Raw genomic sequence first — 16,721 nt, 5'->3', positions numbered from 1 at the left:
AGGTCATGTTTTTGGTCATGTTTCTGTTATTGATAGTTCTGAGCTTAAGTCATGGTTTTTGTTTGATACTTTGGACTTTGTTTGTTTAGGATTTAATTTTCTGTGTTTTTTCAATACACTTCTTCAAATACACGCTGCTCCTCCCTCTTTCCTGCTTTTTGGGGTCCACCGCCACCACGCTAATGTGACATGGAGAGTAAGAGGTTTTTAGCACAAAAAAACCTGACTGTGAAGAGTAAGGCGTTTTTTGCCGAAAAAAAACGACTTTGTAAGAATGGCGTTTTTAGCACAAAAAAACGACCGTGTATAGTCAAGGCGTTTTTCGCTAAAAAAAAAAACACAATCAAGAGTAAGACGTTTTATTAACCCCAAAAAAGATGACATAGTATAGTCAGACATTCTTTGCAGAAAAAAACGATGTTTTATAAGCCGTTTTTTGCCGGAAAAAAAACGACCATATATAGTGAGGCGTTTTTTTAACTCCAAAAAAACCACCATGTATAGTAAGGTGTTTTCGCCGAAAAAAACGACCTTGTATAGAAAGGCATTTTTAGCACTAAAAAAAGACCATGTATAATCAGGTGTTTTAGGCGAAAAAAAACGACTGTGTAGAAAGGCGTTTTTAGCACACAAAAAAACAACCATGTATAGTCGGGCGTTTTTTGGCCAAAAAAAAGGCCATGTATAGTCGGGCTTATTTAGCCGAAAAAAACGACTATGTATAGTGAGGCATTTTTTAACAAAAAAAAAAAAGACCATGTATCGTTAGGCCTTTTTTGCTGAAAAAAAACCACCATGTATAGTAAGGCTATTTTTGCCGAAAAAAACGTGCATGTGTAGTCAAGCGTTTTTAGCCGAAAAAACTACCATGTGTAGTGAGGCATTTTTTTAACTCCAAAAAAACGACCATGTATAGTAAGGCATTTTTAGGTGAAAAAAACAAGCATGTTTCGTCAGCCGTTTTTTGACGAAAAAGGCGACTATGTAGAGTAAGGCTTTTTTTGCTGAAAAAAAAAAGACAATGTACAGTATAGTAAGGCTTTTTTTGCCGACAAAAATGAGCATGTGTAGTCAAGCGTTTTTAGCCGGAAAAATGACCATGTATAGTAAGGCGTTTTTTGTCGAAAAAAACGACCATGTGTAGGGAGGCGTTTTTTGACTCCAAAAAAAACAACCGTGTATAGTTAGGTGTTTTTAGCCTAAATAAAACGACTTTGTATAGAAAGGCGTTTTTACCACAAAAAAAAAAACGACGGTGTATAGTTAGCCGTTTTTTAACTCCAAAGAAACGACCATATATAGTCAAGCGTTTTTAGCCGAAACAAACGACCATGTATAGTGAGGCATTTTTTAACTCCAAAAAAACGATGTGTAGTGAGGCGTTTTTAGCCCCCAAAAAAACGACCATATAGTGTAAGGTGTTTGTAGCCCAAAAGAGACTTGCATGTATATTTATGCGTTTTTAGCCGAAAAAAAAAGCCATGTATAGTTAGGCGTTTTTTGCCCAAAAAAACGACCATGTAAACTAAGCCGTTTTTAGCCGAAAAAATGACCATGTATAGTCAAGCATTTTTAGGTGAAAAAAAACAACCATGTATAGTAAAGCGTTTTTAGGTGAAAAAAAACGACCATGTATTGTAAGGCTTTTTTTGCTGAAAAAAATGACTGTGTATAGTAAGGCTTTTTGTGCTGAAAAAAAAAGAGCATGTGTAGTCAAGCGTTTTTAGCCGAAAAAAATGACCATGTATAGTGAGGCATTTTTTAACTCCAAAAAAACGACCATGTATAGTAAGGCGTTTTTAGCCGGAAAAAAAACGACCATGTATAGTGAGGCATTTTTTAACTCCAAAAAAACGACCATGTATAGTTAGGATTTTTTTGCCGAAAAAAACGACCATGTACAGTGAGGCATTTTTTTAACTCCAAAAAAATGACCATGTATAGTTAGGCGTTTTTTGCCGAAAAAAATGACCATGTATAGTGAGGCGTTTTTAGCCCAAAAAAAACCGACCATGTATAGTAAGGTGTTTTTTGCCCAAAACAGACGACCATGAATAGTTAGGAGTTTTTAGCCGAAAAAAAAAGACCATGTATAGTTGGCTTTTTTGCCGAAAAAAACGTCAATGTGTAGGAAGGCGTTTTTGGCACAAAAAAATGACCATGTATACTAAGGCATTTTTAGCCGAAAAAATGAACATGTATAGTCAGGCGTTTTTGATGTGAAAAAAAACTACCATGTATAGTAAGACGTTTTTAGGTGGAAAAAAAACGACCATGTATAGTAAGGCGTTTTTTGACGAAAAAAAACGACCATGTATCGTAAGGCTTTTTTTGCCGAAAAAAACGACCCTGTATAGTGAGGCATTTTTTAACTCCAAAAAAACGACCATGTATATATAGTCAGGCGTCTTTTGCCCAAAAAAAGGCCATGTATAGTAAGCCATTTTTAAAACGACCATGTATAGTTAGGCGTTTTTTGCGAAAAAAAAAGGCCATGTATAGTTAGGTTTTTTTGCCGAAGAAAACGACCATGTATACTAAGGCGTTTTTAGCCGGAAAAACGACCATATATATAGTGAGGTGTTTTTAGCCCAAGAGATGAGCATGTATAGTTAGGCGTTTTTAGCCGAATAAAAAGGCCATGTATAGTTAGGCATTTTTTTCCAAAAAAAACGACCATGTATATATACTAAGGCGTTTTTAGCCGAAAAAATGACCATGTATAGTCAAGCACTTTTAGGTTAAAAAAAAAAAAACGACCATGTATAGTAAGGCGTTTTTAGGTGAAAAAAAAACAACCATGTATATATAGTAAGGCGTTTTTTGCGGAAACAAACGACCATGTATAGTAAGGCTTTTTTTGCTGAAAAAAACCAGCATGTGTAGTCAAGCGTTTCTAGCCGAAAAACACTACCATGTATAGTGAGGCATTTTTTAACTCCAAAAAAACGACCATGTATAGTAAGGCGTTTTTAGGTGAAAAAAACAACCATGTTTCGTCAGCCGTTTTTTGACGAAAAAAGCGACAATGTAGTATAGTAAGGCTTTTTTTGCTGAAAAAAAAACGACCATGTACAGTAAGGCTGTTTTTGCCGAAAAAAACGAGCATGAGTAGTCAAGCATTTTTAGCCGAAAAAAACGACCATGAAAATATAGTAAGGCGTTTTAGCCGAAAGAAACGACCATGTACAGTGAGGCATTTTTTTAACTCCAAAAAAACGACCATGTATACTAAGGCGTTTTTCGCCGAAAAAACGACCATGTATAGTCAGGCGTTTTTAGGTGAAAAAAAACTACCATGTATAGTAAGGCGTTTTTAGGTGAAAAAAAACCGACCATGTATAGTAAGGCGTTTTTAGGTGAAAACAACCACCATGTTTCGTCAGCCATTTTGTGACGAAAAAACGACCATGTATAGTAAGGCTTTTTTTGCCGAAAAAAACGAGCATGTGTACTCAAGCGTTTTTAGCCGAAAAAAACTACTATGTATAGTGAGGCATTTTTATCTCCAAAAAAACGACCATGTATAGTAAGGCGTTTTTAGCTGAAAAAAACGACCATGTATAGTGAGGCATTTTTTAACTTAAAAAAAACGACCATGTTTAGTAAGGCTTTTTCAGCCGAAAAAAACGACCATGTATAGTGAGGCATTTTTTATCTCCAAAAAAACGACCATGTATAGTAAGGCGTTTTTAGCCGAAAAAAACCACCATGTATAGTGAGGCATTTTTTAACTCCTAAAAAAACGACCATGTATACTTGAGCGTTTTTTGCCCAAAAAAAAGGTCATGTATAGTAAGCCGTTTTTAAAATGACCATGTATAGTGAAGCATTTTTAACTCCTAAAAAAAACAACCATGTATAGTTAGGCGTTTTTTGCGGAAAAAAAGGCCATGTATAGTTAGGCTTTTTTGCCGAAAAAAAACGACCATGTATACTAAGGCGTTTTTAGCCGAAAAAACGACCACATATAGTAAGGTGTTTTTAGCCCAAAAGAGATGAGCATGTATAGTTAGGCGTTTTTAGCCGAAACAAAAGGCCATGTATAGTTAGGCGTTTTTTTCCAAAAAAAACGACCATGTATACGAAGGCGTTTTTAGCCGAAAAAATGACCATGTATAGTCAGGCATTTTTAGGTTGAAAAAAAACTACCATGTATCGTAAGGTGTTTTTAGGTGAAAAAAAACGACCATGTATAGTAAGGCTTTTTTTGCCGAAAAAAACGAGCATGTGTACTCAAGCGTTTTTAGCCGAAAAAAACTACTATGTATAGTGAGGCATTTTTATCTCCAAAAAAACGACCATGTATAGTAAGGCGTTTTTAGCTGAAAAAAACGACCATGTATAGTGAGGCATTTTTTAACTTAAAAAAAACGACCATGTTTAGTAAGGCTTTTTCAGCCGAAAAAAACGACCATGTATAGTGAGGCATTTTTTATCTCCAAAAAAACGACCATGTATAGTAAGGCGTTTTTAGCCGAAAAAAACCACCATGTATAGTGAGGCATTTTTTAACTCCTAAAAAAACGACCATGTATACTTGAGCGTTTTTTGCCCAAAAAAAAGGTCATGTATAGTAAGCCGTTTTTAAAATGACCATGTATAGTGAAGCATTTTTAACTCCTAAAAAAAACAACCATGTATAGTTAGGCGTTTTTTGCGGAAAAAAAGGCCATGTATAGTTAGGCTTTTTTGCCGAAAAAAAACGACCATGTATACTAAGGCGTTTTTAGCCGAAAAAACGACCACATATAGTAAGGTGTTTTTAGCCCAAAAGAGATGAGCATGTATAGTTAGGCGTTTTTAGCCGAAACAAAAGGCCATGTATAGTTAGGCGTTTTTTTCCAAAAAAAACGACCATGTATACGAAGGCGTTTTTAGCCGAAAAAATGACCATGTATAGTCAGGCATTTTTAGGTTGAAAAAAAACTACCATGTATCGTAAGGTGTTTTTAGGTGAAAAAAAACGACCATGTATAGTAAGGCTTTTTTTGCCGAAAAAAATGTGCATTTGTGTAGTCAAGCGTTTTTAGCCGAAAAAAACGACCGTGTATAGTGAGGCATTTTTTAACTCCAAAAAAACGACCATGTATAGAAAGCCGTTTTTAGCCAAAAAAAACGACCATGTATAGTGAGTCATTTTTTAACTCCAAAAAAATAACGATGTGTAGTAAGGCGTTTTTAGCCCCAAAAAAACGACCATATAGTGTAAGGTGTTTTTAGCCCAAAAGAGACGAGCTGTATAGTTATGCGTTTTTAGCCGAAAAAAAAGGCCATGTATAGTTAGACGTTTTTTGCCCGAAAAAACGACCATGTATGCTAAGGCGTTTTTAGGTGAAAAAAAAACAAGCATGTATAGTAAGGCGTTTTTAGGTGAAAAAAAAAAACGACCATGTATAGTAAGGCTTTTTTTGCTGAAAAAAACAACCATGTATAGTCAGGCTTTTTTTAACTCCAAAAAAACGACCATGTATATATAGTAAGGCATTTTTAGGTGAAAAAAACAACCATGTTTCGTCAGCCGTTTTTTGACGAAAAAAGCGACCATGTATAGTAAGGCTTTTTTTGCTGAAAAAAAACAACCATGTATAGTAAGGCTTTTTTTGCCGAAAAAAACGAGCATGAGTAGTCAAGCGTTTTTAGCCGAAAAAAATTACCATGTTTAGTGAGGCATTTTTTAACTCCAAAAAAACGACCATGTATAGTAAGGCGTTTTAGCCGAAAGAAACGACTATGTACAGTGAGGCATTTTTTATCTCCAAAAAAACGACCATGTATAGTCAGGCGTTTTTAGCCGAAAAAACGACCATGTATACTAAGGCGTTTTTAGCCGAAAAAACCACCATGTATAGTCAGCCGTTTTTAGGTGAAAACAACGACCATGTATAGTAAGGCTTTTTTTGCCGAAAAAAACGAGCATGTGTACTCAAGCGTTTTTAGCCGAAAAAAACGACAATGTATAGTGAGGCATTTTTTATCTCCAAAAAAACGACCATGTATAGTAAGGCGTTTTTAGCCGAACAAAACGACCATGTATAGTGAGGCATTTTTTAACTCCTAAAAAAACGACCATGTATACTTGAGCGTTTTTTGCCCAAAAAAAAGGCCATGTATAGTAAGCCGTTTTTAAAACGACCATGTGTAGTGAAGCATTTTTTAACTCCTAAAAAAACAACCATGTATAGTTGGCCGTTTTTTGCGGAAAAAAGAGCCATGTATAGTTAGGCTTTTTTGCCGAAAAAAAACGACCATGTATACTAAGGCGTTTTTAGCCGAAAAAACGACCACATATAGTAAGGTGTTTTTAGCCCAAAAGAGATGAGCATGTATAGTTAGGCGTTTTTAGCCGAAAAAAAAAGGCCATGTATAGTTAGGCGTTTTTTTCCCAAAAAAACGACCATGTATACTAAGGCGTTTTTAGCCGAAAAAATGACCATGTATAGTCAAGCATTTTTAGGTTAAAAAAAAGCGACCATGTATAGTAAGGCGTTTTTAGGTGAAAAAAAAACAAGCATGTATAGTAAGGCGTTTTTAGGTGAAAAAAAAAACGACCATGTATAGTAAGGCTTTTTTTGCTGAAAAAAACGAACATGTATAGTCAGGCTTTTTTTGCCGAAAAAAACGAGCATGTATAGTGAGGCATTTTTAGGTGAAAAAAACAACCATGTTTCGTCAGCCGTTTTTTGACGAAAAAAGCGACCATGTATAGTCAGGCTTTTTTTGCCGAAAAAAACGAGCATGAGTAGTCAAGCGTTTTTAGCCGAAAAAAATTACCATGTATAGTGAGGCATTTTTAGGTGAAAAAAACAACCATGTTTCGTCAGCCGTTTTTTGACGAAAAAAGCGACCATGTATAGTCAGGCTTTTTTTGCCGAAAAAAACGAGCATGAGTAGTCAAGCGTTTTTAGCCGAAAAAAATTACCATGTATAGTGAGGCATTTTTTAACTCCAAAAAAACTATCATGTATAGTAAGGCGTTTTAGCCGAAAAAACGACCATGTATACTAAGGCGTTTTTAGCCGAAAAAACGACCATGTATAGTCAGCCGTTTTTAGGTGAAAAAAAACTACCATGTATAATAAGGCGTTTTTAGGTGAAAAAAAAAACGACCATGTATAGTAAGGCGTTTTTAGGTGAAAACAACGACCATGTTTCGTCAGCCGTTTTTTGACGAAAAAACGACCATGTATAGTAAGGCTTTTTTTGACGAAAAAAACGAGCATGTGTACTCAAGCGTTTTTAGCCGAAAAAAACGACTATGTATAGTGAGGCATTTTTTAACTCCAAAGAAACGACCATGTATAGTAAGGCGTTTTTAGCTGAAAAAAAACGACCAAATATAGTAAGGTGTTTTTAGCCGAAAAAAACGACCATGTATAGTGAGGCATTTTTTAACTCCAAAAAAACCACCATGTATAGTAAGGCGTTTTCAGCCGAAAAAAACGACCATGTATAGTGAGGCATTTTTTATCTCCAAAAAAATGACCATGTATAGTAAGGCGTTTTTAGCTGAAAAAAACGACCATGTATAGTGAGGCATTTTTTAACTCCAAAAAAACGACCATGTATACTAAGGCGTTTTTAGCCGAAAAAATGACCATGTATAGTCAAGCATTTTTAGGTTAAAAAAAAGCGACCATGTATAGTAAGGCGTTTTTAGGTGACAAAAATAACCGACCATGTATAGTAAGGCTTTTTTGGCTGAAAAAAACGACCATGTATAGTAAGGCTTTTTGCCGAAAAAAACTACCATGTATAGTGAGGCATTTTTTAACTCCAAAAAAAAACGACCATGTATAGTAAGGCATTTTTAGGTGACAAAAACAACCATGTTTCGTCAGCCGTTTTTTGACGAAAAGAAACTACCATGTATAGTAAGGCGTTTTTAGGTGAAAAAAAACGGCCATGTATAGTAAGGCGTTTTTAGGTGAAAACAACGACCATGTTTCGTCAGCCGTTTTTTGACGAAAAAAAAACGACCATGTATAGTAAGGCCTTTTTTGCCGAAAAAAACGAGCATGTGTAGTCAAGCGTTTTTAGCCGAAAAAAACGACTATGTATAGTGAGGCATTTTTTAACTCCAAAAAAACGACCATGTAAGGCGTTTTTAGGTGAAAAAAACGACCATGTATAGTGAGGCATTTTTTAACTCCAAAAAAACAACGATCTGTAGTAAGGTGTTTTTAGCCCAAAAGAGATGAGCATGTATAGTTAGGCATTTTTAGCCGAAAAAAAAGGCCATGTATAGTTACGCGTTTTTTTCCAAAAAAAACGACCATGTATACTAAGGCGTTTTTAGCCGAAAAAACGCTCATGTATAGTCAGCCGTTTTTAGGTTTAAAAAAAACTACCATGTATCGTAAGGTGTTTTTAGGTGCAAAAAAACGACCATGTATAGTGAGGCGTTTTTAGGTGAAAAAAACGACCATGTATAGTAAGACTTTTTTGCCGAAATAAATGTGCATTTGTGTAGTCAAGCGTTTTTAGCCGAAAAAAACGACCATGTATAGTGAGTCAATTTTTTAACTCCAAAAAAACAACGATGTGTAGTTAGGCGTTTTTAGCCCCCAAAAAATGACCATATAGTGTAAGGTGTTTTTTTGCCCAAAAGAGACGAGCATGTATAGTTATGCGTTTTTAGCCGAAAAAAAAGGCCATGTATAGTTAGGCGTTTTTTTCCCAAAAAATGACCATGTATACTAAGGCGTTTTGGGCCGAAAAAATGACCATGTATAGTCAAGCATTTTTAAGTTAAAAAAAAGCGACCATGTATAGTAAGGCGTTTTTTAGGTGAAAAAAAAACAAGCATGTATAGTAAGGCGTTTTTAGGTGAAAAAAAACCCGACCATGTATAGTAAGGCTTTTTTTGCTGAAAAAAACGACCATGTATAGTCAGGCTTTTTTTGCCGAAAAAAACGAGCATGTATAGTGAGGCATTTTTAGGTGAAAAAAACAACCATGTTTCGTCAGCCGTTTTTTGACGAAAAAAGCGACCATGTATAGTCAGGCTTTTTTTGCCGAAAAAAACGAGCATGTGTAGTCAAGCGTTTCTAGCCGAAAAAAACTACCATGTATAGTGAGGCATTTTTTAACTCCAAAAAAACGACCATGTATAGTAAGGCATTTTTAGGTGAAAAAAACAACCATGTTTCGTCAGACGTTTTTTGACGAAAAAAGCGACCATGTATAGTAAGGCTTTTTTTGCTGAAAAAAAACGATCATGTATAGTCAGGCTTTTTTAGACGAAAAAAATTACCATGTATCGTGAGGCATTTTTAGGTGAAAAAAACAACCATGTTTCGTCAGCCGTTTTTTGACGAAAAAAGCGACCATGTATAGTCAGGCTTTTTTTGCCGAAAAAAACGAGCATGAGTAGTCAAGCGTTTTTAGCCGAAAAAAATTACCATGTATAGTGAGGCATTTTTTAACTCCAAAAAAACGATCATGTATAGTAAGGCGTTTTAGCCGAAAGAAACGACTATGTACAGTGAGGCATTTTTTAACTCCAAAAAAACGATCATGTATAGTAAGGCGTTTTAGCTGAAAGAAACGACTATGTACAGTGAGGCATTTTTTATCTCCAAAAAAACGACCACGTATAGTCCGGCGTTTTTAGCCGAAAAAACGACCATGTATAGTAAGGCGTTTTAGGTGAAAAAAAAACCGACCATGTATAGTAAGGCTTTTTTTGCTGAAAAAAACAACCATGTATAGTCAGGTTTTTTTTGCCGAAAAAAAGACCATGTATAGTCAGGCGATTTTCGGTGAAAAGAAACTACCATGTATAGTAAGGCGATTTTCGGTGAAAAGAAACTACCATGTATAGTAAGGCGTTTTTAGGTGAAAAAAAACGACCATGTATAGTAAGGCGTTTTTAGGTGAAAACAACGACCATGTTTCATCAGCCGTTTTTTGACGAAAAAAAACGACCATGTATAGTAAGGCCTTTTTTGCCGAAAAAAACGAGCATGTGTAGTCAAGCGTTTTTAGCCGAAAAAAACGACTATGTACAGTGAGGCATTTTTTAACTCCAAAAAAACGACCATGTATAATAGTAAGGCGTTTTTAGGTGACAAAAACGACCATGTATAGTGAGGCATTTTTTAACTCCAAAAAAACAACGATGTGTAGTAAGGTGTTTTTAGCCCAAAAGAGATGAGCATGTATAGTTAGGCATTTTTAGCCGAAAAAAAAGGCCATGTATAGTTACGCGTTTTTTTCCAAAAAAAACGACCATGTATACTAAGGCGTTTTTAGCCGAAAAAACGCTCATGTATAGTCAGGCGTTTTTAGGTTAAAAAAAAACGACCATGTATAGTAAGACTTTTTTGCCCAAAAAAATGTGCATTTGTGTAGTCAAGCATTTTTAGCCGAAAAAAACGACCATGTATAGTGAGTCAATTTTTTAACTCCAAAAAAACAACGATGTGTAGTTAGGCGTTTTTAGCCCCCAAAAAATGACCATATAGTGTAGGGTGTTTTTTTGCCCAAAAGAGACGAGCATGTATAGTTATGCGTTTTTAGCCGAAAAAAAGACCATGTATAGTCAGGCGATTTTCGGTGAAAAGAAACTACCATGTATAGTAAGGCGATTTTCGGTGAAAAGAAACTACCATGTATAGTAAGGCGTTTTTAGGTGAAAAAAAACGACCATGTATAGTAAGGCGTTTTTAGGTGAAAACGACCATGTTTCATCAGCCGTTTTTTGACGAAAAAAAACGACCATGTATAGTAAGGCCTTTTTTGCCGAAAAAAAACGAGCATGTGTAGTCAAGCGTTTTTAGCCGAAAAAAACGACTATGTATAGTGAGGCATTTTTTAACTCCAAAAAAACGACCATGTATAATAGTAAGGCGTTTTTAGGTGACAAAAACGACCATGTATAGTGAGGCATTTTTTAACTCCAAAAAAACAACGATGTGTAGTAAGGTGTTTTTAGCCCAAAAGAGATGAGCATGTATAGTTAGGCATTTTTAGCCGAAAAAAAAGGCCATGTATAGTTACGCGTTTTTTCCCAAAAAAACGACCATGTATACTAAGGCGTTTTTAGCCGAAAAAACGCTCATGTATAGTCAGGCGTTTTTAGGTTAAAAAAAAACGACCATGTATAGTAAGACTTTTTTGCCCAAAAAAACGTGCATTTGTGTAGTCAAGCATTTTTAGCCGAAAAAAACGACCATGTATAGTGAGTCAATTTTTTAACTCCAAAAAAACAACGATGTGTAGTTAGGCGTTTTTAGCCCCCAAAAAATGACCATATAGTGTAGGGTGTTTTTTTGCCCAAAAGAGACGAGCATGTATAGTTATGCGTTTTTAGCCGAAAAAAAAGGCCATGTATAGTTAGGCGTTTTTTTCCCAAAAAAACGACCATGTATACTAAGGCGTTTTTAGCCGAAAAAATGACCATGTATAGTCAAGCATTTTTAGGTTAAAAAAAAGCGACCATGTATAGTAAGGCGTTTTTTAGGTGAAAAAAAAACAAGCATGTATAGTAAGGCGTTTTTAGGTGAAAAAAAACCCGACCATGTATAGTAAGGCTTTTTTTGCTGAAAAAAACGACCATGTATAGTCAGGCTTTTTTTGCCGAAAAAAACGAGCATGTATAGTGAGGCATTTTTAGGTGAAAAAAACAACCATGTTTCGTCAGCCGTTTTTTGACGAAAAAAGCGACCATGTATAGTCAGGCTTTTTTTGCCGAAAAAAACGAGCATGTGTAGTCAAGCGTTTCTAGCCGAAAAAAACTACCATGTATAGTGAGGCATTTTTTAACTCCAAAAAAACGACCATGTATAGTAAGGCATTTTTAGGTGAAAAAAACAACCATGTTTCGTCAGACGTTTTTTGACGAAAAAAGCGACCATGTATAGTAAGGCTTTTTTTGCTGAAAAAAAACGACCATGTATAGTCAGGCTTTTTTAGACGAAAAAAATTACCATGTATCGTGAGGCATTTTTAGGTGAAAAAAACAACCATGTTTCGTCAGCCGTTTTTTGACGAAAAAAGCGACCATGTATAGTCAGGCTTTTTTTGCCGAAAAAAACGAGCATGAGTAGTCAAGCGTTTTTAGCCGAAAAAAATTACCATGTATAGTGAGGCATTTTTTAACTCCAAAAAAACGATCATGTATAGTAAGGCGTTTTAGCCGAAAGAAACGACTATGTACAGTGAGGCATTTTTTAACTCCAAAAAAACGATCATGTATAGTAAGGCGTTTTAGCTGAAAGAAACGACTATGTACAGTGAGGCATTTTTTATCTCCAAAAAAACGACCACGTATAGTCCGGCGTTTTTAGCCGAAAAAACGACCATGTATAGTCAGCCGTTTTTAGGTGAAAAAAAAACTACCATGTATAATAAGGCGTTTTTAGGTGAAAAAAAAAACGACCATGTATACTAAGGCGGTTTCAGCCGAAAAAAGGACCATGTATAGTCAGCCGTTTTTAGGTGAAAAAAAACTACCATGTATAGTAAGGCTTTTTTTGACGAAAAAAACGAGCATGTGTACTCAAGCGTTTTTAGCCGAAAAAAACGACTATGTATAGTGAGGCATTTTTTATCTCCAAAAAAACGACCATGTATAGTAAGGCGTTTTCAGCCGAAAAAAACGACCATGTATAGTGAGGCATTTTTTAACTCCAAAAAAACGACCATGTATAGTAAGGCGTTTTTAGCTTAAAAAAAACGACCAAATATAGTAAGGTGTTTTTAGCCGAAAAGAGACGACCATGTATAGTTAGGCGTTTTTAGCCCCAAAAAAACGACTTTGTATAGAAAGGCGTTTTTAGCACAAAAAAAACAACCGTGTTGTCATGATTCGGCACTGTAGGGCTCTCCCTGCAGCTGCACATTTGTTGTCGTTATGTAATTAGTGCCTTAAAAGGACTCCCAGCCCGAGCACTCATTGTCGCTCTTTGCTGCTGTTATGTTTGTTTGTCCGTCATGTTTAGGTCATGTTTTTGGTCATGTTTCTGTTTTTGATAGTTTTTAGCTTCTGCCATGGTTTTTGTATGATACCTTAGACTTCGTTTGTCCATCCATCCATTTTCCGAACCGCTTAATCCTCACTAGGGTCGCGGGGGGTGCTGGAGCCTCTTCCAGCCGTCTTTGGGCAGTAGGCGGGGGACACCCTGAACCGGTTGCCACTCAATCGCAGGGCACACATAGACAAACAACCAAGCGCGCTCACACTCACACCTAGGAAGAATTTAGTGTGTTCAATCAGCCTGCCACGCACGTTTTTGAAATGTGGAAGGAAACCGGAGTACCCGGAAAAACCCCACGCAGGCCCGGGGAGAACATGCAACCTCCACACAGGGAGGCCGGAGCTGGAATTGAATCCGGTCCCTCTGCACTGTGAAGTCGACGTGCTAACCACTGGACTACCGGGCCGCCCCGACTTTGTTTTGGATTTAATTATCTCTATATTTTATCAATACAATTCTTCAAGTACAACCTACTCCTCCCTCCTGCCTGCTTTTTCGGGTCCACCACCACCACGCAACGTGACACAGAGAAAATATGCAAACTCCACAAAGGAAGGCCGGAGACAGAATCGAACCACTGTGGTAACTGGTAAACATAAAGGCTTTGCTACAAACATTTCTACTTCAAGCGCGTTTAAAAACAAAGATTTAAATGCAAAGGTGTTGAAGTTAAAAGCCAACTACTACTTGCTTGCGATTGATTCTTTCCACTAGAGGGAGCCCGTGTACCACGTATACAGTACACACACACACACACACACACACACACACACACACACACACGCACACACACGCACACGTGCGGGCCCACACGCACAGTAGGAATCACCGTTGTAGTCTGTTGTGCAATTTACAGGGCAATTAGTGGAAATTTTTCAGGAAAATGAAGGAGTAACACACGCAAACACAATGTTATTCATGAAAAGATATTTATTATCTTTTGCAAACATAAAGTTCACACACAATATTGCTATGGTGATAAATACAAATAAAATATTAGAATAAGATGCATGAACTATCAAACTTTTGTGTTTAAGTTAGCTTAATACGCTCCGTTTATCACTGGTTCTGAAACCTGATCCTAAAATCCTGTTCGATTTAATTACAAAAACCGAGATATGGTTTTTCATCAGATTATAATCTTCTCAAAGACAATTTGACTTTTTAAAGTTAAAAAAAAAAATGGTTAAGTCAGTTTGACATTTCGGGTGCTCAATCTGTTGTTCTTTGCCATTACTTGAACTTTGAACCCTGACAACGATGCTGACTGCATCAGGACACTGATGGGTCATTTTGACCCAAAAGACAGCAGGAGGCTTTCTAACACAAAAATAAGTTACAGGTGAAACATTTTGCGAATAAATAATGACAATTACAGGATTAAATTAAAACGAATAAATAATGTTCAGAGACTAATCAGGCTTCATAGTTCCTCTTCCTCAGATGATGAAGTGCAGCCTGATCACGATGTCTCAGTGGAGGCCGAGGATGGCGAGCCTGTGGTCAGAGCTCGAGCAATGGCCGCCCTTCTGCGAGGTGGACATGAGAAAGAAGAAGATGAGGACAACCGGTGGAGGGGAAGGTGTGAGGGTGGTGATAAAACGATGAAGGTGCAACTCACCTAATGGCGGCGGTCTTCTCGATGACCCAAGGAGCACGAATTTGAGCGCAGTAGTAGTCATCTTTGGTGTAGAAGCTGAGGGCACCAACAGTTGTCATTGTTAGCATTGTGCATTTTTGCCCTTGCGCTTTTTTTTTTCTTTAACCGTACCATGCTCAAGTGTCAATTAGAACTACCAGTAGTTTTTTTATGGATTCATATTTTTGGGTGAATATTGTTTTCTACAATCACAAATTTTTACAGTACACTGCGAGTGCTTCTGAAACGTGTTTGATTTTGCCATTGTAATCTTTTTACTCGCATAGGTTGATGCATAAAATGAAAAGTGGAGAGGAAACAGCCACGCTTCATTTTTCGCTATGAAAATCGAGGGGGGGGGGGCTTGGTTGGAACAACTATTTCCAAAATAATCTGCTTTGGAGTATATTCATTATTTTTGCATAATTTAGCATTTAACCATACATATTTTTCCATGTGAAAAATTTTAAAACAGGTCAATGTGTTCAATTATTTTAAAAGATATTCATGCATACATCCGTACATATATATATATTCCAAATATTCCAATATATATATATATATATATATAACTGAACAAAAAATGCATTTTACTTAAATATCCTAACATATTAAATTCAGATTTGGAATATTTTTAAAGATGTATTTTATTGTTTTAAACTTTAAAATAGGTCTATTTGTTTGAATATTTTGGGAGTTTATGCGACTATTCTCCCCCAATTTAACACACATAAATCATATATAAGTTATGTATATAATACATAGAAAAGGCCATGCCAATTTTTAAACCTTTTTTTTTCCAGTTTGAAACTTTAAAATGGGTCAATTTGGTTTTGCGATTATTTTGGCAAGTACATCGTTATTTCACTCCAATTTAACACAGGTTTAAAACATGATTTATTTGCTCTTATTTTTTTTTTAACCTCCAAACCTTGTAGGCGAGTCACACAAAGTGATTGTATCGGCACTGTTTGGTTTGCACTTCATAGATATCCCAACATTCTGCTGATGCCCATATGCAAAATGGATCGACTAGTTTAAGGGCCAAATACAGTCGCTCTTGTGAAAATGATATCAGGACGCGTGGCTCTACAAATGTGTTGTTCTACTCACATGATGGCGGGCAGGCATGGCGGTTGAGCTACTTCCACGCGGAATGCCAACACTTCTTCCGTGATCTCCTTGCTGCTGACCTTCGTGCAGCATTCAGTGGGCTTCCCCACTGGACCACAACCCAAAACAAAGATTTTGAGTGCTGTCGTTGAGGATTTGGACGGAGAACAAATCAAAATCTTCAACAACTCACCTCCTTTTCCGCACGTGACCACGATCGCCAGCATAGCCATCACCATCAAACTCTTCTGCAGGCTTCGCGTGTTGATCATTTTGACGATCGATAAGATGGATGAAAAAAATGTCAAATAAATGTTTTGGCTCGTCTCTGTTGAGTCTTCGAGGAATGAATGAAGTGACTGAGCTCAGTCGCTCAAATTTAAGGCAGAAATAGCAGAAGTGCGTTGGTCATTCCTCCCGTATACTTTCCATTTTCAGGCTGTCTTCCTCCGAATTTGTGACACAATTGTTTGCTGGAAATGACTAAGAGTCACAGCCGGAAGCATTGTTTCTCAATTCTTTGCTTCTTCATCAAGTTGATGAGCAAACTGACACAACGCCCAACGGAAATTCTTTAACTTGTCGGATCAAATGTTCTAAATGAACAATGAAATAGACCCAAACTCAAACCATCTACAGTAGTCAGTCTTGTCAGTCAATATCACAAGCTACCACTCAGGCTGAATGTTAACTAAACCAGCGACATAACTGACCATATTTTGCATACCAAATGTTCTCCAAAGTTCTCGACTGTAGGCTTTTCAAGCATTTCAGTCGGATTCAAGTCCAAACTTTGATGTGGCCACTCCAAATTTTTCTTCTTCCAGCTTGAGGTCACGAACAGATGGCCGAAGATTCTCCTTCAGGATTCATGGTTCCATCCATCACTGCAAGTCGTCCAGGCCCTGAAGGTGTTCAGACATCACAAGACCACCACGGTTTGACTGTTGGTCACATTTTCTTTTACTGAACTTTAAATGAGGCAC

General features: G+C 36.7%; 1 protein-coding gene across 1 annotated transcript; it reads right to left on the bottom strand.

The window, feature by feature from the left end:
* Nucleotides 1-13,943: 13,943 nt before the first annotated feature.
* LOC147197429 (uncharacterized) lies at nt 13,944-16,481 on the bottom strand. Its single transcript, XM_086125768.1, has 4 exons — nt 15,929-16,481; nt 15,736-15,844; nt 14,605-14,679; nt 13,944-14,512 (listed from the first exon to the last, which is right to left on the bottom strand). The coding sequence occupies exons 1-4, from the start codon at nt 16,005-16,007 to the stop codon at nt 14,446-14,448; spliced, it is 330 nt and encodes a 109-aa protein (XP_085981894.1). The 5' UTR covers nt 16,008-16,481; the 3' UTR covers nt 13,944-14,445.
* Between the last annotated feature and the right edge of the window lie 240 nt (nt 16,482-16,721).

The sequence above is a fragment of the Hippocampus guttulatus genome, chromosome 12 (genome assembly GCF_054856545.1).
Source record: "Hippocampus guttulatus isolate MCC_2025c chromosome 12, RoL_Hgut_1.0, whole genome shotgun sequence".
In the NCBI taxonomy this organism is placed as follows: Eukaryota; Metazoa; Chordata; class Actinopteri; order Syngnathiformes; family Syngnathidae; genus Hippocampus; species Hippocampus guttulatus.
The sequence above is the reverse complement of the archived record's forward strand: the minus strand, read 5'-3'. Positions and strand labels throughout refer to the sequence as shown.